Below are 26,192 nucleotides of genomic sequence, written 5' to 3'. Positions count from 1 at the left end.
ACCTTCCGTACATTTCACGGTGTTTGCCTTTTACAGCATATTATTACAGAAGCTCACCCCTTTCCCCAAAGTAACATAGCCTTTCCTATTTAGGTAGACTTTTATTATCTTCTGAAACATACAATAAATGGACTTTCTAATTAAATTTCAGAGAGGGAGAAAAGAATTCAACCATTCTATATTTGCTATTTACGATTTACTTCCTTTAATTTGCTTTGTTTTGGGGTGGGCCATTGCAGATAAAAAATGACACAGGTAGGACCAAGAGTGTGGGAACCATAGAAGAGGCATCAAAAGAATGGGAAGGGAAACAAAATACATAGAGGGAAACTCAGTGTCATCAATTTTCACTTCTTAACTTGTCCTGTGACCTTATATGTTCTCAAACTGTAGCATGCATTACAACTGCCTTTTAATAACAAGGCTTATTAAAGCAGAGATTGCTGGGCCCGGCCCCAGAGTTTCTGATTCAGTCGGTCTAGGGTAGGGCCTGCAAATACGCATTTCTAACAAGTTCCCAGTGGTGCTGATGCTGCTGGTTCAGAGACCACACTGTGAGAACCACTGATATGGACCATCCCCTTGGAAATCACACCTCTGCAAATAAGCGAAGCTTGTTATGTGCAAACATTTAATTCCGTGGAAGTGTTGGAGAAAGTGAGGAATGTGGGTAAGGATATGTAATGGATAAGATACACTATGTCTAAGCTGGCCGGGAAACTGAAAGCTCCCCAATTTTTTCTCAACAGAAGCAGACAAAGAAAAAAGTCACAAAGATGACAGTGAATTAGACTTTTCAGCTCTTTGTCCTAAGGTATTTTTTTGTTTAGTTTTTCCATTTGTTCCTGTGTAGTTTGACTGTAAATTGATTTAAAGCCAGAATGATTTTCCCAATCGACTCCTCCTATTTCTCTAAGATGATTGAACAATTCTGAAAGGAAAAATACTCACCTGGTTTTTATTAGCCTGACATTTTTGGTGGTAGTATGGAGTTTTCAAAAGATTTGCCACAGAAGTTTAGAATGTGCCACTGGTATTTATATTAACACAGATTAGCCTCACGGTAGCTGCCAAAGAGTTGTCTGTGTCCGACACAGACGTATCCGAGGTGTCCTGGACTGACAATGGGACCTTCAACCTTTCAGAAGGATACACTCCACAGACAGACACTTCTGACGGTATGCTCACGTTTCTCTCTCTCTTTTTTATTATTATGAGTGCATGCAAAATATTTAACGCTGTCTACTGCTGAATGGCTAACCAAAATGGGGTATATCTATATAATGGACTGTCACTTGGCTATCGAAATGAAGTATTAGTACTTGCTACAACATGGATGAACCTGAACACTTTAGGCAAAATGAAAGAAGCCAGACAAGTCTAGATATATTGAGTAACTCCATTTATGTGACAAAGCCATATAAATGGAAAGTAGATACGTGGCTACTACAGGGCCTGGGGAAGAGGGAATGGTAAGTGACTGTTAATTACATGGGTTTCTTCCTTTTTTTTTTTTTTTTTTTTTTTTTTTTAGTATGAGTTTCTTTTTGGAGGGATGAAAATGTTTTAGCATTAGGTAGTGGTGATGGTTGTACAGCTTTGTGAATATATTAAAAACCACTGTGTTGTACACTTTAAAGGGATAAATTTGATAATATCTGAATTATATGTCAAGAGCTATTATTTTTTGAGTATGAAAAACAAATCTAAAGTCAGTGTCCAAAATTTGCCCTTATTTAGAAAACATATAAATGTTGACAGTGAACAAAATTAACTTCTCCAAAACCTGGTGACCTTGTTTATAGCAGTAATGGGAGGAGGGGAAGAGAAAAACCAATCCCACATATCTGAGGGTAGCCCTCATTCACAGGGACTGAGCATGGAGGGCAAGTTCCCCAAATCCAAAGCTGACTCCAGGGTTTCTCATGTTTGTCTTCAAAGTCAGTTTAAAAATAAACAAGAAATGCTCTTATTTTAATAATTAGGTTAAGTACAATTTAAAATAAATTGAGAGACAACTCATGTGCAGTAACTTAACTTTAGCTAGTCTTATTAGATTATTTCAAGTCCTCTTAGCCATATACTGAAAATATGAGCAGGCTATAATAGAGGATTCTGAATAAATTGTCTTCAATGTACTTTTACAAGCAAGAACACTCTTTTCTAGAGAAAGGAGGGAGGCTGTGCAGGGTTGGAAAGGAGACAGTTTTGGGGACTGGGAGACCCAAATATTGGCTTGCCTTTGTAATTAGCTGTGTGACCTTATACTAGTATTTATGGGGACCTTAATTTCCTCATCTTTAAAATGCATTAGAACAAGAGGATCACTGACATCCATCGAAGATCTCTAAGCGCTAAATACCCACAAAACCTAGATAACAAACACTTTGTTTTTCAGCATCCCACCTCAGATTTACACAAGGGAAGGACGATAACCCAACCCACAGATGAGACTTTTCGCTAGTTAAACCGAGGATTTCAAATCACTGTTGTAAAGAGTTAACCTTTATACTGAAAGATTTTCTCTGAAACGTGAAAATAAAATCACTGTCTGCCTATGAACCTGACACTGCTTTCAAATGTACCAAATTTTACAAGTGTTCCTACATGTATTCAGGACACTAGTTTGGTTAAAATGGTATGAGCTATTTTTAAAATATATATTTTTATTGATTTTTAGAGATAGAGGAAGGGAGAGGAAGAGAGAAACATCAATGTGAGAGTGAAATATGGATCAGTGGCCTCCTGCAGCCCCCTGCCAGGGATCAAGCCTGCAGCTATTTTTATGTAAAGCCAAATGTTTCCATGTGCTCTGAAGTTGAATGTGGAATAGAAGGAGCAATAGCTGCTTCTAATTAATTGCTTTAAACAAACACAGGCTACAGATACTCAGATCTTCCTGGATGAAAATGCTGAGGTTGGGTAATATTCTCCATCTGCTATACCAGATACCATGAAAACCTCCAATTGAAATATTTCTTATCCTGTGATCATACATATCCACAATGGCTTAAGCTAATTTCCTCCCCAGGGGCAGGATGAAATATTTGTTTATGGTGAACATTTAAACTTTAGTCAAAGCCTCAAGCTAATGTTAGGTCGAATAGTAAGTCATTATGTACACTGCTCTGTGCTTAGGAGAAACATTAAAGACATAAGGGGGGGGCATGTAGTATTTGTGTACTTGTGGAGAGATGGTGCCCCAGATTTGGGAGGGGTCCAGTATGTGTGGTTAGGTTTATTTAAACTGAACCAGGCGGCTAGATGAATGCCAAGGTTGCCCAGAGGGTTTAGATTAAAATCAGTATCTTTTAGACTACTCTTTCATTTCAAATTTATCATGGTGCTTAAGCATGAACTTCTGTTGTACGTTTTACAGATCTTGACCGACCTAGTGAGGAAGTTTTCTCTCGAGGCCTTTCAGATTTTCCATCTCTAGAAAATGGCATGGGAACAAACGATGAAGATGAATTAAGCCTCGGCTTGCCCACTGAGCTCAAGAGAAAAAAGGAACAGTTGGACAGCGGCCTCAGACCCAGCAAAGAGAGGCAGTCACCAGCTGGTCTCACCCTTCCTCTGAGCAGTGACCAAACCTTTCACCTGATGAGCAACCTGGCTGGGGACGTCATCACAGCTGCAGTGACTGCTGCTATCAAAGACCAGTTAGAGGGCGCGCAGCAAGCCCTTTCTCAGGCTGCACCCAGCCCGGGAGAGGACACAGACACTGAAGAAGGGGATGACTTTGAACTCCTTGACCAGTCAGAGCTCGATCAAATTGAGAGTGAATTGGGACTTTCACAAGACCAGGAAGCAGAAGCACAGCAAACTAAGAAGTCTTCAGGCTTCCTTTCAAATCTACTTGGAGGCCACTAGTCTGGAATCAGCTTATATGACAGAGCACAGATAAACTACCAAAAAATTTCAAACAAGCAAAAAAAAAAAAAAAATGTTTTTGAACTGTGAGCTTTACTCATTGCTTTAGATTATTTTGTCTTATTTTCCCTTCTGCAGTGAATTAATTGGATATATATCAGCTGACACTGATAGATTGATATATCTGATAGTTATTTTTATGTAATTAGCATGGAAATGAAAAAAAATATATATATATACAATTGACCCTTGAACAAATGGGTTTGAACTGTGCGGGATTATTTCAATAAATACTATAAATGTATTTTCTCTTCCTTATGATTTTCTTAGACATTTTGTTTTTCCAGCTGACTTTCTTGTAAGAATACAGTATATAATACATAAACAAAATGTGTTAATCAACTGTTTGTGTTATCAGTAAGGCTTCCATCAGTGGTAGGCTATTAATAGTTACGTTTTTGGGGGAGTCAAAGATATACACAGATTTTTGACTGTGCAGTGGGTCGGTGCCCCTAACCCCCGCATTGTTCAAGGGTCAACTTGACATGTGTGTGTATATGTATGTATGTGTGTATACATACATATATACACACATATACATACATACTGTGTTTTCAGAGATGAATATTAGGGGTTATATTTAAAGCAAAAAGAAAACATGAAATTATTGCAATCCTTCCATAAGTACTCCTTACTTTTCCTTTACAATTATTTTTTCTTTACAATTAATTTTTCAAGCATGCAAAAACAGTTTATTGTAATTCACTGAATCATTAATAACTAATTGGGAATACATGTTATATCTACCCCTTTGTTCCTAACACTGGGAAACAAATATTTTTGGTGGATTTTGTTGTAAAAAGGTAAAAATTATTGAGGCATCTTTAGTTGAAGATTTGGAAAATAATATCAAAATTAATTTCCTAGGAAAAATTCTTAAAATGTATTTAACTCCTTTGGATAGGCTGGTACATTTCCACTGTTATTTCTGCAGTTGTAGATTTAGGCTTACTTGTAAATGGCATGCTCCATTGACTGTCAGCTCTAGTCCCGCAATGGGTGATATTAACCCATAGAAAGCAAGTAATTATGTATCACGTATACCGTTGTAAACAGATATTGGGCTATGTTTTGTGGTTCAATTATCATATATTTGTAATAGGGATATCATGAGTGCAGAGTTATTCTGCCTGCTCAGATCTAGGTAAAGCCCTCATCTTTGATATAGTATCATGGGGGGAAAAAAACGGTCTCTTAAAATCATGAAACTAGTTCCTGATCTGTTCTGTGAGTGACGTGGTCATCAGTAGTAGAAAAAAATAACTGTTTTTGTAGTCTGTATAAATTCTCCTACAGGAGAAAAACTTGCTTGGCTTTAATATGTATTTATTTGCCATTGAAGTCTAAATATTTAATGTTTCTCACTGGGAAGCTAGAATATGTTTTTCCATTATTTTAAACTTTTCGATCACCTTTAATAACCAGATTTGACGGAGGTTTTTAACAAAGGACTAAAGAGCAGGAATCAAGCTAATTGTGCTTTTGCAATGTAACGTTTAATAGTGTTGAGGGACCATGCCAGCAAAGACAGTCGTTTCAATATTCAGTACTGCTGGCATGTCTGCAGATGCATACAGACATCTGAGACCCTCAGAAAGGAAGGATAATCCAAGAATATAGGAAATCTGTGATCCCGCCCTTCATTTTATTTTCTAAAGGCTAGTGTAATCATAGGTAATGTGACATTTTAATGTAGCAGCTCTTATTTTTTTCCTTCTGAGATATTAAAATATCTAGACTGAATTTTGCCAAATGTTAAAGGGAGAGAAGTTACTGAAGACTTTGAACACCTGCTTTTTGTGACTGACTATGCTTATATGTCATTAGTGCCTCATGACTGTGTTTGATGTCCTTTATTGATACACAGTGAGCCTGTGCCTTCATTATCTTGCCCGTTTTGGTACACATGAAAACTTGGTGTTAGGTCTATGAACTGTGTGTGTTTGGGAGAAATATACCTGAATTCTATTCAGTAAGAGTTTCTGGACATGAAGAAAAATACAGTCACACATTTATAAATAGTGGTGACTAGGATTCCCTTTTTTTTAATGTGTATGTTTCTTCATTTAAAAAATATTTTTGGCCATAAATTCAAAAAGTTTGAAGGTCATTTCAATTTCTTCATTGAGGGGAAAATAAGAAGTTAAATAATCCAAATAATTAAAGAATGTGTTACAATTCAGCGGACAAGCTTACACAAGAAGATAAACTCAGGAGTTGATGGTCTGAACAATGTACTAGGATCAAATGTTAACTATAAGTCAAAAGGGTCTTCGGGATGGGGAGGGGATGAGGACAAGGGAGGGTAGAAAAATGTGTTATTAGCACTATGGAGGAGACATGCCAGCTCTCTACCAACGGTGGCTTTATCACCTTATATCTTCACTGTCTGCCCATGAACCTGGCACTTCAATGTTATTTGTTTGAGAATATGATCACAAATTTATACATACAATAATGGTATTCTTAATTCAAACTAACAGGGATATGGAGGGTTTTTTTTTAATTTTTTTGGGTGTCTATGGTTTTTTGTTTGTTTTTTTCGTGGGGGAGCATTATATATAATCTTGTTTCTGATTTTAAGATATAGTAACAGTAAACCCTGTGATTGATCCGGTATGGGGGGGGAGGGGGACTCTATATCCCTTACCATAAGGATTGATGCAGTCATTAAAATTTGAAGCATGTGTTTATTTTTTAATTATAGAGGAGTTGTAGAAAAATGTTTTGCTCATTTCCAGTAGAAAATGCTGAGCAAAACGAGAATAGTATACATTGATCATGCATATTGATCTGAAACAATAAAACAGAGTCCAAGAAGGTCAAGTTTGCTTTGGAAGGTCAACCCAGGGTTAAAGCAGTGTTTATATTCTCATTCTGAAACATCTTTGCTTTTTCCTACCCTAAAAATCTTCAAAAGTGATTTTTAAAAAAATTGCCCCTCTCCAGCTTAGTATTCTTTTAAGAAAAGAAACTTGTATAAGATTTTGCAATTGGCAAACATCCTCAACACCTTTAGGCATCTCCCTGCAATATTTGAAATAAGGGCAATTCCTTTTAAATAAGTGGCAACTGCCAGCATATTACTGATTTTAGGACAGAAGCAAATCTACATTTAAGAAAAATATAATTTAGTTGATGTAGAGTTTACACTGCTCCAACTATATTAGTTATAAGGTAGAAATGATTCTGAAAACACTTACTAAACTGTTGTCATTGGTCATTTGTGATCATGATGAAATTAAAAAGTCCCAGAACTATTTTTGTGTGTATTGTTCCTCCATTTCCACCAAAGCATTTCAGCTGGGATGGAATGTCAGAAGTAGGAGCCTGGTTCTGATGTTAATATTACGGCCCTAAGTCACAATGTCAAAGTCACATAACATCCCAAGACCACTACCCCAATGTCCCCAACATAAAATTAGGAAGCTAATTCTTACCTTCTCACAGGGATGTTTTGAGAATGAATGGGAGGAAAAAAGCATCTGAAACACTTTCAGGGGATAAAAAAAACTGTGTAAAACCAAGACAGTAATTTTTTCCCCCAGCCTGTGTTTCAACTAAGCCATCTTTTCAAACATGAAAACCAAGTCAATCAACAAGTACCTGCTTATAAGAAAACTCTGTTTCTTTCAATGGGCCTACACTTTATTGGCCTCATAACCCAATAAATGCTGTGGAATAAAGGATGAAAAGTTTTGCAAAAATGTCTATCATTTCAGCTGACTCCGGACCATGTATGAGATTCTTCACTAATCATGTTTAATGGTTCTAATACTTACTGGCTGTGGGACTCTAGTTCACCTCATGTCTCTGTACCTGTTTCCTTTATCTATAACATTAACATATAACACCCACCTCCTAATACAGCCGTGGCCAAACTACGGCCCGCAGGCCGGATCCGGCCCGTTTGAAATGAATAAAACTAAAAACAAAAAAAGACCGTACCCTTTTATGTAATGATGTTTACTTTGAATTTATATTAGTTCACACAAACACTCCATCCATGCTTTTGTTCTGGCCCTCCGGTCCAGTTTAAGAACCCATTGTGGCCCTCAAGTCAAAAGGTTTGCCCACTCCTGTCCTAATATGTTATGAGGATAAAGTGTCTAAGACTGGGGTTGGAAAACTATGGCCTGTGGGCCAAGTCTGGCCTGCAACCTTTTTGTATGGAATACCAGCTAAAGTTTGGGTTTTTTTTTTAAACATTTTTAAATAGTTGAAAAAAATCAGTATTTCATGACGTGAAAAATATATGAAATTCAAAATTCAGCATTCATAAAGTTTTATTAGAACACTCATTCATGTACTGTCTATGGCTGCGTTCATGCTATCAACAGAAAAGTTGAATAGTTGTGACAAAGAACATAGGCCTACAAAGCCTAAAATATTTACTATCTGGCCCTTTATAGGAAAAGTTAGCCAACCCTTGACCTAAAACAGAAAACAATGACACTTGGGATTGTGTGTAATCTTTGTGATTACTGTTAAGTAAGAGTTGTCCCCCCTCCCCCCCCAGAAGAACAGGGTTAAATAAGTTACTCAGTTACACAGCACATGCTTGCATATAACTGGGGCACACAGCTTCTAGCTTGTGTCCCCTTTAACTGCGAGATACATGGGAAGGGGTGGGGGAATTGTTTACTGAAAATCACAATACTTAACATTTTTTTCATGACCACGGAATTCATAGAAATTGTAAACCACTTATTAAATGTTCGTTTTATATTCTATATTTGTTACCCCCGAAAGGTAACCTCAACCAACCCAATTGCCACTAGAATATAGGAATGTGAAAAGTAGTAAGCCGAAACCAGCAAATATTGTGATCACTACTATATCAATTGACTTGAAGGTGACCTTATTAACTTTTTTAATTACCAAAAATCAACATTGCAACATCTCCTAGCCTATAAAGGAACCACTCATCATGGTACTGTCACTGTTACAGTGTGCACCATAACATCAGCACTTCGGTAATTAAGTGAACTAACTTAAGGGCTATGTCACAGTATCCAGAAGGAATTTTCAATATTTTCAAACCTAAATATTTTTTTTTTTTGTCATGGGCGGACTCAGTTTAAATTCTTCAGTAGGATGATTAATTGGTAATAGACCTTTTTAATAATTTGTCAGCAGAAATTAGACACATTAACAAAGTACCTGGATATGCTGTGGAAAATTTAACTCAAAGGTCCTTTAGTCATTTGGCTTGCAGCTATTGGCTGCAGACCTGCCCTTGTGGTATTTTTTCTAATCAATTCCAGCTCCTGCTGCTGGATCTACTGAAGGCCCAGTTCTATTCCTGATGCCCATATAAACTGAGACACTTTTGCATCCCTACCTGTTTACCAATGAAGAATGAGTAAAAAAGTCTATACAGTTCAATGCTTTACCCAATGATAATTTGATACTTTCTAGTCTTATTTTCCCTTCTTTCACTGTATCCTATGCTTCGCCCAAACTGGACATATTCTAAATATGTCCCTTATTTTCCTTCTTCCACAGTTTTTCTTCTTTTTCTACTTGCAGATGAAGTCCTCAGTATTTCCCCTCTTTCAGTACCCATCTGGAATGGGTCAACTCCTTAATGAAAACTTTTCTGATCTCCCTAGTTGATGAACTTTCTCTATTCTAAAGACCCCATCGCCTCTTCCTTTATATTTCATTGTCCTTGACCCCAGCTTCATGGTAGTAGTTAATTGTGTATTTCTTACCATTCATAACAAATCCCAAAATGAAAGTAGGGCTCTCTTTGTTTAGAACTAGCTGAAAATCATAAAGGATAGGTGATGTGATTTATAATGAGAAATATACATTCCTGGCACAGAGCTCCTAAAACCTGTGGAATTTCCTAAGTGATGAGAGCTATAAAGGTGTCTTTTGTTATGTTAATAAGGTGACTTTTGGAAAGCGCCTAGATATTCTAGCCAAGAGTGTAGGACACCCCAAACTCCACAGGGACAAAACCTTCTATGTTTGGGACCCTTCCAGACATGACTCCATGTATCTCTTCATCTGGCTGTTCATTTGTATCCTTTACTGTCCTTTGTAATAAACTGGTAACCTAGTAAGTAAACTGGTTTCCTGAGTTCTGTGAGCTGTTCTAACAAATTAATCAAACCCGAGATGGGGCCATGGGAACCTGTGGGGTGTGGTGGTATCTCCAGGTAGAGAGTGACTGGAGTGAGTTGAGATAGAGGACACTCGGTTGGTGTTGGAGAATTGCTTGGTGGCATGGAAAAAACACAGTGGAGATGGGTAGCATGGGAGGAAGGTTATGAAAGCCAGGCAAAGGAATTTTCATTTCAGCCTATGGGCAACAGATAACCATTCTTGAACAGAAGGGATGACATGAACAATAGTTTAGGAAAGTCTGACTTAATTTCGCACTATAAAAAATTCATTTGAAAATACTGAACAGTCTCTGTATTGCTCTATCACAAGTGTAGGATACAGCAATGAAAGGTGTCCCTGTCTCAACAGAGCTTACAGGCTAGTGTGGGTGACGAAACTATAACGCCATCCTGGGTTGCCCAGATGGAGGCGTGTCCTGGATACAAGACTTTCAATGCTAAAACTGGGGAACAGTCAAACAGCAAGTGCTAGAGGCAGCCAATTTCCCAAAATGGTCCCCAAAACACCCCACTCCCACCCTTACGTAGACCCCTCCCACATTAAATAAGGTCGACCTTTGTAAGTACAGATGTGTACACAGTAAGCATGTTTTGGCCAATGATGGACCACATATATGAGCGTGGTCCCGTAAGATTATCTAATGGAGCTAAAAAATTCCTATCACCTAGTGACATCACAACACATTACTCACATGTTTGTGGTGACACTGATGTAAACCTGCCAGTCATATGAAAGCATAGTACGTACAGTTACGTACAGTACATAATACTTGTTAATAATATAAGCCTATGCCACCAGTTTAGGTGTTTACTTTTTATTAGTGTGTACTTTTTCTAATTGTAAAAAAAAGTTTGCTGTCAAACAGTATGCTGTGTTCTGCCAGCAGTCTCATGCATCTCCTGTTTACCTCATCTTGGTTGTATCGTTTTCTCTCTTTAAAATTTTTTTTCTTTTATTTCTTTTCTTTTTTCCCCATTTTCTCTTGTACTTGATTTAATCTTATGTTGTTTTGTACGGGAACCTGCTGTACAGGCTTGTGAACTAGCAGCCACAGGTTATACCACACCGTCTAGGTGTGTCGTAGGCCATACCATCTCGATTTGTGTATGTGCACTCTATGATGTTCACAGAACAAAGCTGCCTAACTATGTATTTTTCAGAACTTTTCCCCATCCATAAACAGCACCTGACAGCGACAGCACATTGTGGAAATAACTGTGACTTCCCAGACCAGTCATAAAAGACATTATGGCTTCCACTTTGCCCTCTGTGGAGGAAGCCAATTGCCGAAACCGAAACCTCTTGCTATCAGCCTGTAAACAAGCCATCTTTCAGGGTGTCCTTCAGCCACAGTGAAACCTTCACAGGACTTCAGCCCTGGCCCCACATTTTCACTATGATTTTATGACATCCTGAGCCACCCACATTCCTGATTTACAGAAACTCAGCTATCAAAGTTTATTGTTTTAAGCTGCTAAATTTTGGGGTAATTTCATAGAGTAATAACTAATACAGTGCTATAGAGAACAGTTATGCTTGCGATTTGGGGAGTAGGCACTATATTTGATAAGAGGGTATGGACAGGCCTCTCTTGTAAAGGTATTTGGGCAGAAACCTTGAAGGAAGTAATCTAGTAAAAGAATGTTCCAAGCAGAACTCAAAGGGTTTCTAAGACTTAGTACCAACAAAAGATGTTGGCTCAGCCTTGTTAGAGGGACAGCAACAGTTTCAATATGACTGAAGAGAAGTGAGCAGAATGGGAAAGGCGGTGTGGCAGGAGGTCAGAGGTAGGGGGTCAGGGTGGTGGCAGATCATATAGGGCCTCCTAGAATAAACAGTAGCTTAGTCTGTTCAAGCTGCTATAAAAAATGCCATAGACTGGGTGCCTTATAAACAACAAATTTATTTCTCTCAGTTCTGGAAGCTGGAAGTCCATGATCAGGGTGCCAGCATGGTCTGGTGAGGGACCTCTTCCTTGTCACAGATTCTTTTTTTTTTTTTTAACTTCCTTATTGATTAAGGTATTACATGTGATCATATCCCCCCATCGCCCCCCCTCCCTGCCTTCCCACTCATGCCCTCACCCCCCTGGTGTCTGTGTCCATTGGTTAGGCTTATATGCATGCATACAAGTCCTCTGGTTGATCTCTCCCCCTTACCCCCACCCTCCCTACCTTCCCTCTGAGGTTTGAAGGTCTGATCGATGCTTCCCTGTCTCTGGATCTGTTTTTGTTCATCGGTTTATGTTGTTCGTTATATTCCACAGATGAGTGAGATCATGTGATATTTATCTTTCACTGACTGGCTAATTTCATTTAGCATAATGCTCCCCAGTTCCATCCATGCTGTTGCAAATGGTAAGAATTCCTTATTTTACCGCAGCTTAGTATTCCATTGTGTAGATTCTTATTGTATCCCCTCCTGGATAGCTTGAAAAAACCACTACTCACCTCCTGAAGACCTGCCCCGCCCCCTCCCCCCTACACCACCAGATTGGGCATCAGGTTTTCTTTTGACTTATGAATTTGGGGATGGGGGGTGGGGCACAAAAGTTCAGATCATAGTAGAAAGATGCTTAAATTTTATTCGGAATCAAGGGAAGCCCCTGGAGGGTTTTGAGTAACATGGGCAGCGTTGCTTTGATCTAGATTGGTAAAAACATCTCTTACCTTCTTTGGTGATAAGAACCACTTGGATTCTGAAGATGTAAGGTCCAGTGGGTAACTGTGATGACTGTGCAGATGAGTCTGAGAACTCTCTAACCTTTAACATTCATGGTTCCTATAAACTGTGCGGCTACCTCTGAGGCCATAGGGTTAACTGAGACGTGAATGAGGCTAGTCCAAATGGAGATGTGCTGTTAATTGTACAATATGCTTGAGTTCCAAATTTAGTGCCAACACACGAACGTAAAATTTCATTAAATCTTTTGGATGATTACATGTTGAAATGATAATATTGTGGCTATACTAGTGGGTTAACTAAAATATACCAATCTTAACCTCTTTCTTTTTGCTTTTTAAAATCGTGGCTATATTCAGTTTAAGACGGCATGCGTGGCTTGGATTAGATTTCTATTGGCCAGGGACTTGGCTGGCTCTTCGTTCCTAGCTGGCACTTTTCATTCGGGACTTCCCTCGAAGGTTCGCCCCATACACCGGGCTCAGGCCTGGACTCTCCGGTTTTTCCTGTGAATTCCCTCAGCCTCAGGTCTGCGTGTCCAGCGTCCCTCATTGAACTCCAGCCCAAACGGCGAGGGCTCGGCTGGGCGGACACCTCGCTTTCGTGGCACCGATTCATCAGGCGGCAGGGGGGCCCGCGAGATCCTCCGAAAACCCCGGCCGGTGGCGTGGACGCGGGATCACCCTCGGGGTCCTCCCAGGCCCGGGAGCCGCCTGGGGCGCCCCCTTCCCCTTCCTTCCAGCGATCGCCGGGACCACCTCACGTCTCTCTCCCAAAACCACGAAGGAAAGTAAATAAAGGAACCGTCTAGGACTCAGTGGCTCTCAACCTTCTGGCCCTTTAAATACAGTTCCTCATGTTGTGACCCAACCATAAAATTACTTTCATTGCTACTTCATAACTGCAATGTTGCTACTGTTATGAATCGTAATGTAAATATGCAGGATGGTCTTAGGCGACCCCTGTGAAAGGATCTTTCACCGCCAAAGGGGTCCCGACTCACAGGTTGAGAACCGCTGGTAGGAGGCTTAGGCTCACCACCCACCGCGGTGGACTCAATCAAAACTCACCTCTGAGCATACGATCCACACCGACCGACCCAATCAACGCCCGCCTCAGGCGACTGGGCGTGGCTCGGTTAGCCAATGGCATCTCTCGCCTTCCTGGCTTCTCATTGGAAGGGGCACGGCCGATAGGCGGGACTTCCTGTCCATCCCGGAAGAACTTCCTTTCTGTTCCATCTTTTCCCTCAGATACAGCCGGGAAGTCGGTGCCCACTCCACGTCTTCGCGGGCGGTGAGGCGAGTGAGGGTTTGAGCGCGTCGTGGGGTCGGGGCGCCGGTCGCTAGCTTTCTGCCTCTGTCGCCTCGTATTTCCCGCCGGGGGATGGCGATGTACACCTGCATCACCTGCCGGGTGGCGTTCGGCGACCCCGAGCTGCAGCGGGCCCACTACAAGACGGACTGGCACCGCTACAACCTGAAGCGGAAGGTGGCAGACATGGCCCCCGTCACGGCCGAGGGCTTCCAGGAGCGCGTGCGGGCGCAGCGGGCCGTGGCGGAGGAGGAGAGCAAGGGCACGGCCACCTACTGCACCGTCTGCAGTAAGAAGTTCGCCTGTGCGAACGCCTACGAAAACCACCTCCGGTCCCGGCGGCACGTGGAGCTGGAGAGGAAGGCGGTGAGCCGCCGGGTGGAGATGATGAATGAAAAGAACTTGGAGAAAGGGTTGGGCGTGGACCGTGTTGACAAGGACGCCATGAACACGGCCATCCAGCAGGTCATCAAGGCCCAGCCGTCTCCCAAGAGGGCCCCTCCGGCGCCGGGGAAGGAGTCCGAGGGTCCCGGGGCGGTGGCCGAAGGAGGGCGTGCGGCCGACGACCGAGACCCGGCCGAGAAACCTCCCCGGTTACAGTGGTTTGAACGGCAGGCGAAGAAGCTGGCAAAGCAGCAGGGCGAGGAGGAGAGCGAGGAGGGGGACCTGGATGGAGACGGTAAGGGCCGGTGTGTGTGTGCGTGTGTGTGTGTGTGTGTGTGTGTGTGCGCGCGCGCGATGGGAGCGGCTTCCATGCTTTCCGAGGTCGTTTGTCTGTCCAGGAGCCCCACGGGGAACAGTCTGCTTCGTTCACTGTTGACTGTTGTGCATTCCGGGCCTGAAGCCTTGGGGCGGGGAGGCGGGGGGAAGGTGTGCCCTTAATAAACACCTGCGGACGGATTGACGCCCTCTCTGTTGTGAATGAGGAGGCTTGTGCACAGTGGTTCTCAACCTTCCTAACGCCGCGACCCTTTAATACAGTTCCTCATGTTGTGGTGACCCCCAACCATAAAATTATTTTCGTTGCTACTTCATAACTGTCGTGTTGCTACTGTTATGAATCGTAATGTAAGTATCTGATATGCAGGACGTATTTTCATTGTTCGCGACCCACAGGTTGAGAAGGACAAAATAGAAGGACCAAATGCTCTTGGGTTTCTAGTTACCATGGATTTGCACTTAATTTAGTTGGTTGACACAATGAAAGGAGAGGTTCAGAACCAGCTCCTAACCGGGAATGAGGAGCTGGAGCCAGCAGCCTGGCTCCTTGACTTGGAGTTATTTATTCCTCCTCTCCCTCGTCACACATCCTGTCAACACCGGTCGTATGTGTACGTCTAGACACGGGGAAGGCGCAGACTCCTTCAAGGAGTTTACTGTGGGCTGGAGAAGAGAGGTGAAGGTGTTTCTTAGCCTTACGACTTGGTCTGTGGGAAAGGAAGGGTGAAAATTGAGATCTTGGAAGAGGGGCTGTCCCGGGAGGTAAGTCAGCAACTCCCACCTCATGCTTGTATGTTTGTGGTCACCACTTTTCTTAAACTAACCTGGTTTCTCAACTCTCTGGCTTGAAGACTGGGAAGATATTGATTCTGACGAAGAAATGGAATGTGAAGATGCGGAATCGATGGACGAGTTGGAGGAGCAGGCTGCAGAGGAGGAAGAGGCAGAGGCGGGGGCGGGCGCTCCTCTTGGCGCCATCTCCATAAAGGACTGCTTATTTTGTTCCCACCATTCAAGCTCCCTTATGAAGAATGTGGCTCACATGACTAAAATCCATAGCTTCTTTATTCCTGATATAGAATATCTTTCGGATCTTAAGGGACTGATCCAGTATCTGGGTAAGTACAATAGCTTTCCTTTTAACGAGGAAATAGCACATAATTGGGGGGCAGGTCTTAAGGAAACATTAGTTTTATGTTTTTCATCAATCTTTGACTTAATTACTGGTACATGTTTATTTTGTGAAGATCAGAAATTTGGTGCATGTTTGTTGTTTTTTTTTTGAATTGTGCAGATACATGGTGAGATTGCACCTGGCCACAAAAGCTTTTTTTCATATTTTTCCCCCTCAAATTATTTTGTCAGGAGAGAAAGTTGGTGTTGGGAAGATTTGCTTATGGTGCAACGAGAAAGGGAAGTCGTTTTACTCCACGGAAGCTGTGCAGGCACACATGAATGACAAAAGCCACTGTAAGCTCTTCACCGACGGGGATGCTGCTTTGGAATTTGCAGACTTCTATGACTTTAGGTAGGTCTGTGGTTTGTAATGTGAAGCAAAGTGAAGTCATCGTCTTTGCATTGAAGTGATATCAGAAGTGCCAGTGCCTGATCTGTGTCTGGCACCATACAATCTAGTCTTCATAACTCTTACAACATCTCTATATGGCAGGTTATTCGCTCTTTTTTGTTGATAAGAAACTGAGTGTAACAAAGTTAAAAACATACATATGGTAAAGAGAAGTTCTCAGGCCCCAAACTGAAATTTGTTTGACTTGAAACTCGGGGGCTTCTGGCGGTTTAATGATCAGGAGTTCAGCTTTGCCAGTTGACCTCAGGAACAGAAGCACAGGCATTAGGTTTTGGTTTCCCTGAGAGTCCTTCAGGCACAAGCTGTCTCCTAAGGGGGTTGAGGCGGTTGCTGAACTAGGCCAGTCGTGTGCATTTGATGGTGAGATGATCCCATAGGTGGTTCCCCTTTACCAGAAACTTGTATAATTGAAATACTATGCACTGAATCTATGGTAGGCACTCTTGAATAGCTAATTCCTAGTGTCAAGATGCCGACGACCTAGCACAGGTGTGCCACACAAGCAGGTGTGTATAACTACATGCCAAGTGTGCTACACCATATGCTACAAGTATTCAGAAAAGTCCTAATCTTCTCTGTTGTCATTTTGCTTTTTCCTCCTTATTTCTCTTGTAGTAAAGGAGTTTTTCATTTTTGTCACTTTGGTATTTTTGTCATTTTTGTGTAGTGGTAACCCATTGTGGGTTTAATTTACATTTCCCTGATGATGACCACTGTAATTGAGGACCTTTTATAAATTAACCATTTAGATGTCTCTCTGTGAAGTGTTTGGCCACGTCTTTTGTCTGTTATTCTTTTGGGTTATTTGTCTACTGTTAACATTTTATGTGCATTTTTCCAATTACTTTCTATATATTTGTGAACATTTTTAGGCACATAGTCTTCTAGAACTGCACCAATATGGTAATACTAAGTGTACTCATGTGGCTATTTAAGTTTAAATTATAAATTAAAAAATAATTAGTTCTTCAGTTGCACAACTACATGTCATAGCTCAGTGCTTAACAGCACACTGATTTGGAACATACAGATAGTTTCTCTATCCCAGAGGTCTATTGGACAGCTTTGTTCTAGAATTTAAAAAAAATTTTTTTCAATTACTGTTGACATACAATATTATATTAGTTTAAGGTGTGCAACAAAGTGATTAGACATTTATATAACTTAGAAAGTGATTACCCCTGTAAGTCTAGTACTTATCTGACACCATACATAGTTATTATAGTACTAATGGCCCGGTGCACATTGAAAGGAAATTAATTAGAAGAAATATTTTAATATCACTATTTACCCTTTCTCTATAATAGAAGTGTCATCCAAATTCATGATCAACAATGACAGATCAAAACACAGGCGTGATATTGGCGCCAGCGAGAGCTTTATATGTATCATGCATGTGCAAGTCAGTGTTTATCTTTAAATTGCCAGTGCGCGTCATAGGTGCTGGTCGGATGGATGGATGGATGGTCGGTCACTTAGCCTTTTATATGTATAGATTATTGACTGTATTACTATGCTGTACTTCATGACTCAGTGACTGCTTTTCCCCCCCGTGACTGGTTGTTGTTTTTTTTGGTTCTTTTCCAGTCTGTTAAAAGGAAAAGCTTCTTCTTTTTTTTTTTCAAGAAAAACAATTTTAAATATAATGATGTTACATACAATAAACATTAATATTTTAAGAAAAACTGTCTTAAATATAATAATACATACAATTAGTATCTCAAGAAAAATGATTTTAAATATAATAATGTTACATGCAATCCCCTGTGACTGTTTTTATAACTGGCAATTTGTAAATCTTAATCACTTCCCCATTTCACCCTTCTCCCCAACACCCTTCCCATCTGGCAACCACCAGTTTACAAAACTTATTATTATAATGGTTAAATTGATGAGAGCTGCATTTCCAGCTCTATATTCTCTCCCTCTATGGCTACCTTCCTAGGGAGAAACAAATAGGTAAAAAAATTCAATTATAGGTAATCTGCTCATTGTTTTTTTAGTACAATTTTAGGTTCATAGCAAAATTGAGCAGCAGGTACAGAGATTTTCCATATCAACCCTGCCCCCACATGTGCATGGCCTCCCAGGTTATCAACATCTTCCACTTATTGTACATTTGTTAAAATTGATGAACCTGCACTGACTCATCATTATTCAAGTCTGTAGTTTGCATTAGAGTTCACTCTGGTATTCTACACTGAACAGATGTATAATGACAGGTATCCACCATTATAGTATCATGCAGAGTAATTTCACTGCCTTAAAAATCCTGTATGTTCTATCTCTCCACCCCTGACCCTGGAAACCACTGATCTTTACGTACTCCATAGATTTGCTTTTTCCATAACTTCATGTAGTTTGAATCATTCAGTAGCCTTTTCAGACTGGCTTGTTTCACTTATTAATAGGCATTTAAGGTTCCTCCATGTCTTTATGGCTTGACAGCTCATTTGTTTTTGGTCTTGAATAGTATTCCATTGCCTGGATGTACCACAGTTTATCCATTCAGCTAGTGAAGGACATTTTAGTTACTTCCAGTTTTTAGCAATTATGAATAAAACTGCTAAAAATAATCCGTGTGTAGATTTTTGTGTTGACAGTAGTTTTTAGCTCTTTTGCGGATATACCATGTAGCAAGATTTCTGGACCATATGGTAGAGAATTACCATATGTCAGTAGTTTTCTAAAAAGCTGCCAAACTGTCTTCCAAAGTGGCTGTACCATACCATTTTTCATTCCCCCCAGCAATGAATGAGAATTGCTCCACAACCTCATCTACATTGGTGCTGTCAGCATTTGGATTGTGGCCAAATTTAAGCATCTCATTGTTTTAATTATCACTTCCCTGATAATATGATGTGGCACGTCTTTTTACACGCTTATTTGCCAGCTGTATATTTTCTTAGTGAGGTGTCTGTTAGGGTCTTTGGCCCATTTTTTAATTGGGTGTTTGTTTTCTTATTGTTGAGTTTAAAAGTTTTTTTTTTAAATATTTTGGATAACAGTATTTTTTCAGATGTATCTTTTGAAAATCTTTTGTCTGTGGCTTATATTTTAATTCTCTTGAAATTTTCTTTTCACAGAATAGATGTTTTTAATTTTAATGTAGTCCAATTTATCATTTTTTTTTTCCTTTTATGGATCCTGTCTTTGTTGTGGTACCTAAAAAGAGTCATCACATAACCCCAAATTACCTAGATTTTTCCTGTGTTATCTTCTAGGCGTTTTATAGTTTTGTGCTTTCTATTTAGTTCTATGATCTGTTTTGAGTTCATAAGTCATTTATGCACTTTTACTTCAGAGAAAACGTTAAAAAGTTGTTTTCTATCTATAGACCCTGCAACTCTGTATTGCCCCTTTTGGGTAGCAAGTGGATTTGCCACATTTGCAAATGCAATTTATGTCTTTAGTTAAATTTGAGGTATTAGTCTATTTATTAATACCTTTCACTGTTTCCAGGAGTAGCTACCCAGATCACAAGGACAGGGAGGATCCTGATGAGACAGAGGAGTTGCCTTCAGAAAAGACCTTGGATTATGATGATGAAACCATGGAGCTGATTCTACCATCTGGTATGTGCATTTGTCAAAAATAAATAGTTTAGCCCTAGCTGGTTTGGCTCAGTGGATAGAGTGTCAGACTGCGGACTGAATGATCCCAGGTTCGATTCCAGTCAAGGGCACATGCTTGGGTTGCAGGCTGATCCCCCAGTGGGGGGTGTGCAGGAGGCAGCCAACCAATGATTCTCTCTCATTATTGATGTTTTTATCTCTCTCTCCCCCTCTTCCTTCCTCTCTGAAATCAATAAAAAAAATACATGTATTAAAAAATAAAAATAAAAAATAAATAAATAGCTTAATGCCAGCGAGACTAGTGGAGCTGCATGTTCCCACCCGTTCTTTTCTGTATTGACGGGAAAAGAACATAAAACCTAACATGCATGCCTGTGTTCTCAGGTACGTGGTACGCTGAAGGTTGCCAGTGAGCTCTGTGTTGGCTGTCTGTTTAAATTGGATCACTGTTTTTGCTCGCTCCTGTTCTGTCTCAGCAGAATGCTTTGTCAGGCATTTCTTTTCTTTTCAAATATGTAGACTTGTTCTACTGATCAACTTTTTGGACCCAATCTAAGTTTTTCTTGTTAATCTTGACCTTACTCTTATTTTTTGAACTGATTCCTGTTTCCTTATATTGCTCAGACTTCCAAATGGTAGTCTGACATGGGTGTATCTAATTGACAGGGACCAGTTTGACTGTTTCTGTTTTAGGGAGAGGTTTAGAGTTTGAATTCTGTCTTGTACTGTGGGGAACAGTATTCTTAATGGTGGTATTCTAGTTCCTGCAGGTCAAGTAGCTATGACAAAGAGCAGCCAGTAGAGGGCACTGTGGGCATAAATCTGAAAACTGGTTTGGCTCTGTTGCGTGAGGTCTTTCTTTTGCTCTTCAGTTTCTGTGGAGTACGTTGCTATGAAAAACATAGTGAGCCGCTGACTGGCCAGATGAAACTGTTGGTGGGTCCACAAGAGATACCGAGATCATCTTAAGAAAATGGCTGTTGGAGATACTTTCCCCCCACAATCTAATGTCACTGGTTGTTGGGCTACTTGTTAGGCAGGAGTGGACAGTTCTGTAAGTGGTTATTGCTGTGGTGACAGATAGATGGACAGATTGTGACTTCACCATAACTCAGACATAACCATCTGTTATATATTGAGCAGTCAGTGTGTTCTAAAAATAATTTTCCTTGATGAGGGCCTTCAAATTGAGCTGTTCTCAGCATATTATACTTGGTGCTTAAGGTCAGGTGCTCACTGTCATTGACACAGGTCAGGGTGGCTCTAAACACTGCATGTTTTTATTCATTCTGCTAGCTGTTGGAAATGAAACCTTTTCAAGGATGTTTTTAAAAGGCAAACTTCAATAATAATGTATTTCTAAATGTTGATTAAGAATATAAACATATTGACTTAGTATATACGAATGACCAAAATTATCATTTAATGATTTTGAGGTATTCATCATTACAAACCTGGAGCATTCCAACCTAACATTATAAATAGAAAATCACAATGAACAATGCTAGGTTTCCTGCTAGAGTCTCCATTTAAGTTGAGTTCATATCCATCAGCTGCATTTCACTTATTTATTTGTGGTCTAGGAGCTTCGTTAACTCTTAAGCTGCCAGGACAGTCAGGTTTGGAAACATGTTTTTACCTATATCGGTATTCAAAGACCGTATTGTCTTTGATTTGAATGTTTCCTTTTGTCATCCCTTGAATCTGGAAGTAATTACTTTTCCATTCCTATGTAGCAAAAAATATTTTTCTGGTAGCTTCCCAGGTAGAGGGACTAAAATAATGGACCTGACAGAATTTTTCATGTAAATTAAAGATCCAGGTCTTAAAAGCAAATACAAGTGTGTGCCATACTTATAGTATCCTGTACATATAGTATCCTTACAGTATCTTTTTACACAGGATTCTGAAAGAAATGGCTTTATATATGTAGGTGTCAAACTTTCCTAGAAGCTGTCCACATGGCTCTACCTAGCCATATTTCTTTTACTTATTTTCAGCAGGAATAGCTATTTTTTATCTTTTGTATATGCTGTTGTTATATTTCTACATGTTTATATCTGTCTGGAAATGTGTTTGATTGCTTATTTCCTAATTAATATTCTTGTGAAAACACAACTTGTGTTGAGTATGCTCTCAGGTGATGCTGATGCTATTGGCCCAGGATCACATTTTGAGAGCCTCTGTCCTCATGGAGTCGGGAGTTAGTCTTCACAGAGGCCTGCCCCCTTCCCTTTCACCTGCTGTGAAGCTAAAATATAGGGGTCAGCACACTTTTCCTGTAAAGAATCAGATAGTCTATAGAAATTCACTTCTGAAAGCATGATTTCATAATCTTACCAGATCCTTCTAAATAGGCAAAAGCTATAGAGAGAATTCAACCTAATCATCTTTTAAAATCCTAGTTCACTGGGTAATTTCCATCATTTTGAAAGCAATAGGGCAGAGCCAGGCCCATCTGCATCTACACCAGCATTCTCTGCGTAGCCCACTGCAGCATGGCCACCTCCAAGCGCTTTCCGAAGCTCGTGCAACTGGAGCAGCGGGGAGGGGCGCCATTCCAGGTGCTGCGTGACATCACGAAGCAGCCCTGCTGGCTCCACAGAGTACCTCAAGAGTCCGAAGACACTTCACCTCGAGGCATGGCTGGTGGAAGCGATCTTTGGCCCCAATGGAGAGCACATTCTGCGCGTCGAGTGTGTGTCACACCCTAATTAGCGGGACTCTGAAGGCAAGACTGAGATCTTGGTATTTGGTCAGCCTTCTTACCAAAAGGATGTGTCCAAGATGATCATGAACTTGGCTCACTATCACCACCAACTCTGGGTGCAAGGCTTGGGGAAGAATGCAGCCCAGGAGGCCAAGCCTCAGAGCTTCTCCACTGTAAAAAAAAAAAAAAAAAGAAAGCAATAGGGCAGTGTTTCTCAACCCAGGCACCATTGGCATTTTGGGCCAGATAATTCGTTGATGCGGAGGGTTATCCTGTGCATTGCAGGATGTTTAGATATATCCCTGACTTCTATCCACTAGATGCCTTATCCACTCTCTAGCTGTAACAACCAAAAATATGTCCAATCATTGTCAAGTGTCCTGAGGTAAAGTCGCCCCTGTCTGAGAACCACTGCTATAGAGAATTTAAGCAATGGAAAGATGGGTTGATTTTTGTTCTAGCCCGACTGTGGCTTGTAGGCCTAAACATCAGGACTGTTCTCTGCTCAATCTTCTATTTAAAAAAAAAGTTAAAATCCCATACCTCATAGTGTCCTATTATCTATATTAGTAGGTATTGCTATTAGAATTTCTAGGCAGGCATCTACACTAATAAAAGAGAGGCATGCAAATTGGTGTCACTCCACTACACCCACCAGCCAATCAGATGAGTATGCAAATTAACCCACCAAAGATGGTGGTTAATTTGCAAACACAGGCTCAGTGCGAAGACTGAAGGCTCCGGCCCGACTGAAGACTGAAGAGGCTTGGCTTCTCTGCTGTGGAGAAGCCAAGCCTTGCTGCAGCCGCAGCGGAGAAGCCAAGCAGCACACACACAGGGCGCCTGCTCTGAGCCTCTGCTGCCAGACTGTGGCTTAGGCCTGCTCCTTACGGGGAGCGGGCCTAAGCCATCAGTAGGACATCCACTGAGGGCTCCTGGACTGTGAGAGGGGACAGGCTGGGCTGAGGGACCCTCACCCCCCAGTACACGAATTTTGTGCACTAGGCCTCTGGTATTGTACATAAATATAAGATACTGAACACTTCACTTAAAAATTGCTTACCATTCTCTTTTTTAAAAAATCTCACTGCTTTCTTGTTTTCTTTCACTTTTCAATCTGCTGCTTCATATTTTTTCAACAACTAGAGCACTGTCTCCTGTGGCACTCCATTTTTCAGCTTGATACCCTGTGGAGTCTGCTTTGGAAAGCCCTTGCTTTATAGCTGTGTCTTGGAAAACTATCCATCTCAGTGTTTAAATATTGCTCCTCTGAAAAACAGGTGCCAGAGTGGGCCATCGCTCCTTGATGAGATACTACAAACAGCGATTTGGCTTGTCAAGAGCTGTGACAGTTGCCAAGAACCAGAAGGCCGTGGGCCGGGTACTCCAGCAGTACAGAGCCCTGGGATGGACTGGAAGCACAGGTATGTCGGTGTGGACAGCCACAGACCAGCCCATGCCCTCGTTTTACAGCAGGGCTTGGGGAAAGTTGCTTCCATTTATGTCGTCTTTGTGGATCTAGAGAGGTCTAGGGGAAACTTAGCCTCTTGGCTCTTTAGCTTCCTTTACCACTTGGTTTGTTTATGCAGTAAACCCAGTTCTGTGACTTAAGAACTTCATATTCCTGGAACTTTCTAAAACTGCATCAACACCATTAACTTTTTCAGAAGATAATAATTACCAAAAAAGTATTTAGCAATCACCAAAGGTTGAAAAAACCCTGGAGGTTACACAGAAGAATTAAGTAGTATCTTTGTGGCAAAAGTGGAGTCCTATCTGATGTACTTGTAGGTTCTTAATGATGAGCATGAGTAATATAATTCACTCACACCTCCTTTTCCTCATTTATGAAATGGTGATGATAATAATATGACCTACCTTGTAGAGTTGTGCAGGTTGATTATCATAATGCATGTGTGCTATAGTATATGCATGTAATCAAGATTAGCCATCACTCCTTTATGTACTTCCCATTGAAAACTTAGTAAGAGTCAAACAATAAAGCAGGCCACTGAAATTGTTGGTCTTTGATGCATCATCAGTACAAAATTATTTAAGGGTATTCTGGTGTGTCTGCTGTATGAGCTCTGTTCTTAGCTCTTCTGGGAAAACATCAGTCCACTAGAGGACTGTGGAGACGATAAGAGGAGAGCTCTTTTAATGGCCTGGAAAGCTGTGTCCAACCAAAATCCATTTTCAAGGCCACTGTGTTTATATACACTTGGTTTCCTTTACTGTGGCCACCTGTGAGCCCTTTCCATTAGGTCAGAACAGATGAAGTAGAGGGAAAGGTAGCAACAGGAAGGCATTCATCAATCGGCTTTCTCTAGTTCTCACGCAAGGAGGACACCCGTGGAGGAGACTGTGACTCAGTCTGGCGAGACCCTTAGAACATCACTTGGGCCCTAAAATGCATCTACTTGGTGACCTGGGCCACTTAAATCTAGCAGACACTGATTTTATCTTATGATTCTCAATTGTATACACACACACACACACACACACACACACTCACACTAGTATATTAATTCTGGGGTACACATAAACCATAAACCCCCAGCCCACTGTATGGAGATCCCAAGTTAGAAACTTTTCTTTAAATATAAGAACCCCAAACTTAGTTTGAGATTCTCTGCAAAGATTGGGTTTTCTCTGATCACAACAGACATTTGCTTCATTCTTATCTCCTTTCCAACCACAGGAGCAGCTCTTATGAACAAACGGGACATGCAGTATGTCCAGAGGATGAAGTCAAAATGGCTGCTGAAGACGGGAATGAAGAACAATGCCACCAAGCAGATGCACTTTAGGGCCCAAGTGATGTTCTGAGGGCCTGCAGTGGATTGAGGCATCGTCTCCTGTACAGGGGTCCTTGCCTGGGAACCAGCAGAAGCTGATTGTATGACAGTCCTTTTGCTGCTACTTCTCCCTGTACTTTATCTGTTCTGACCGAATAATAAAAGGCAGAATCATATTGGCTCTTCAATATCATTTCTGGTCAGATTTTAAAGGTTATGTTTTCACAAAGTGTCTACTGGACTCAGGACTTGCACTACTGCTGGGAAGTGTCTGTTGCCTTAGCCTTTATCTGATTTATGGCTGTCAGCATAATATGGGAAACTCACTAGTGACTTGTCTTTTTCAAAGTTTAACTTTCAGAAGAGTGACTTAGCAGATGATGGCACTGGAACCTAGTAAGAGGGCTTAGTTGAACATCAACCATTTGAATGTACTGCGGCTCAGGAGGTGGTGAAAGTTTGGGCTCGTTCATTAAATTCAGGCAAAGTTAAAGAGCATATCAGTGGCTTGCTGTACAGGCTCTTCATTTCTAAATATGAACACAAGAATGACGGGGCTGTGCACTGGGTTTCCAATACTGCCTTTATGTGAGCAGTTAGTTCAGGAAGGAAATAAGTATAGTGTTTACATCTCATTTTAGAAACAAGTTACCTGAGGATGAAATCTCTGAAGTTGGTTGAGAGGAAACATATTGGAAACAAAGTTAAACACTAAATTCAAATCCATTCAGCTA

General features: G+C 40.8%; 2 protein-coding genes across 3 annotated transcripts in view; both read left to right on the top strand.

Moving 5' to 3' along the window:
• The window catches only part of RETREG1 (reticulophagy regulator 1), a gene marked incomplete at its 5' end in the record, with an annotated part of 97,806 nt that extends 92,995 nt beyond the window's left edge, over nucleotides 1–4,811 (top strand). For both annotated transcript variants that reach the window (XM_081090546.1, XM_081090547.1), the window contains 3 exons: nucleotides 750–814; nucleotides 1,052–1,178; nucleotides 3,380–4,811. In XM_081090546.1, the coding sequence (XP_080946672.1) occupies nucleotides 750–814; nucleotides 1,052–1,178; nucleotides 3,380–3,873 (686 nt within the window). In that variant the 3' untranslated portion in view covers nucleotides 3,874–4,811. The remainder of the gene's footprint in view (nucleotides 1–749; nucleotides 815–1,051; nucleotides 1,179–3,379) is intronic.
• Nucleotides 4,812–13,960: 9,149 nt separating this feature from the next.
• ZNF622 (zinc finger protein 622) lies at nucleotides 13,961–25,634 on the top strand. The gene is made up of 6 exons (XM_081088714.1): nucleotides 13,961–14,746; nucleotides 15,639–15,905; nucleotides 16,153–16,315; nucleotides 19,838–19,950; nucleotides 23,941–24,084; nucleotides 25,362–25,634. The coding sequence occupies exons 1-6, from the start codon at nucleotides 14,140–14,142 to the stop codon at nucleotides 25,487–25,489; spliced, it is 1,422 nt and encodes a 473-aa protein (XP_080944840.1). The 5' UTR covers nucleotides 13,961–14,139; the 3' UTR covers nucleotides 25,490–25,634.
• The last annotated feature ends 558 nt before the right edge of the window (nucleotides 25,635–26,192 follow it).

The sequence above is a fragment of the Myotis nattereri genome (genome assembly GCF_964212035.1).
Source record: "Myotis nattereri genome assembly, chromosome: 4".
NCBI classification, from domain to species: domain Eukaryota; kingdom Metazoa; phylum Chordata; class Mammalia; order Chiroptera; family Vespertilionidae; genus Myotis; species Myotis nattereri.
Note: the sequence above shows the minus strand (reverse complement) of the source record. Positions and strands in the feature narration are given on the sequence as shown.

Bases quoted from the DNA above. Each gene is read 5' to 3' on its own strand.
- ZNF622 (XM_081088714.1), top strand. From the start codon at position 14,140: ATGGCGATGTACACCTGCATCACCTGCCGGGTGGCGTTCGGCGACCCC. The intron at 14,747-15,638 runs GTAAGGGCCGGT...TCTGGCTTGAAG, and splicing joins GGGGGACCTGGATGGAGACG to ACTGGGAAGATATTGATTCT. The intron at 15,906-16,152 runs GTAAGTACAATA...TTATTTTGTCAG, and splicing joins GGGACTGATCCAGTATCTGG to GAGAGAAAGTTGGTGTTGGG.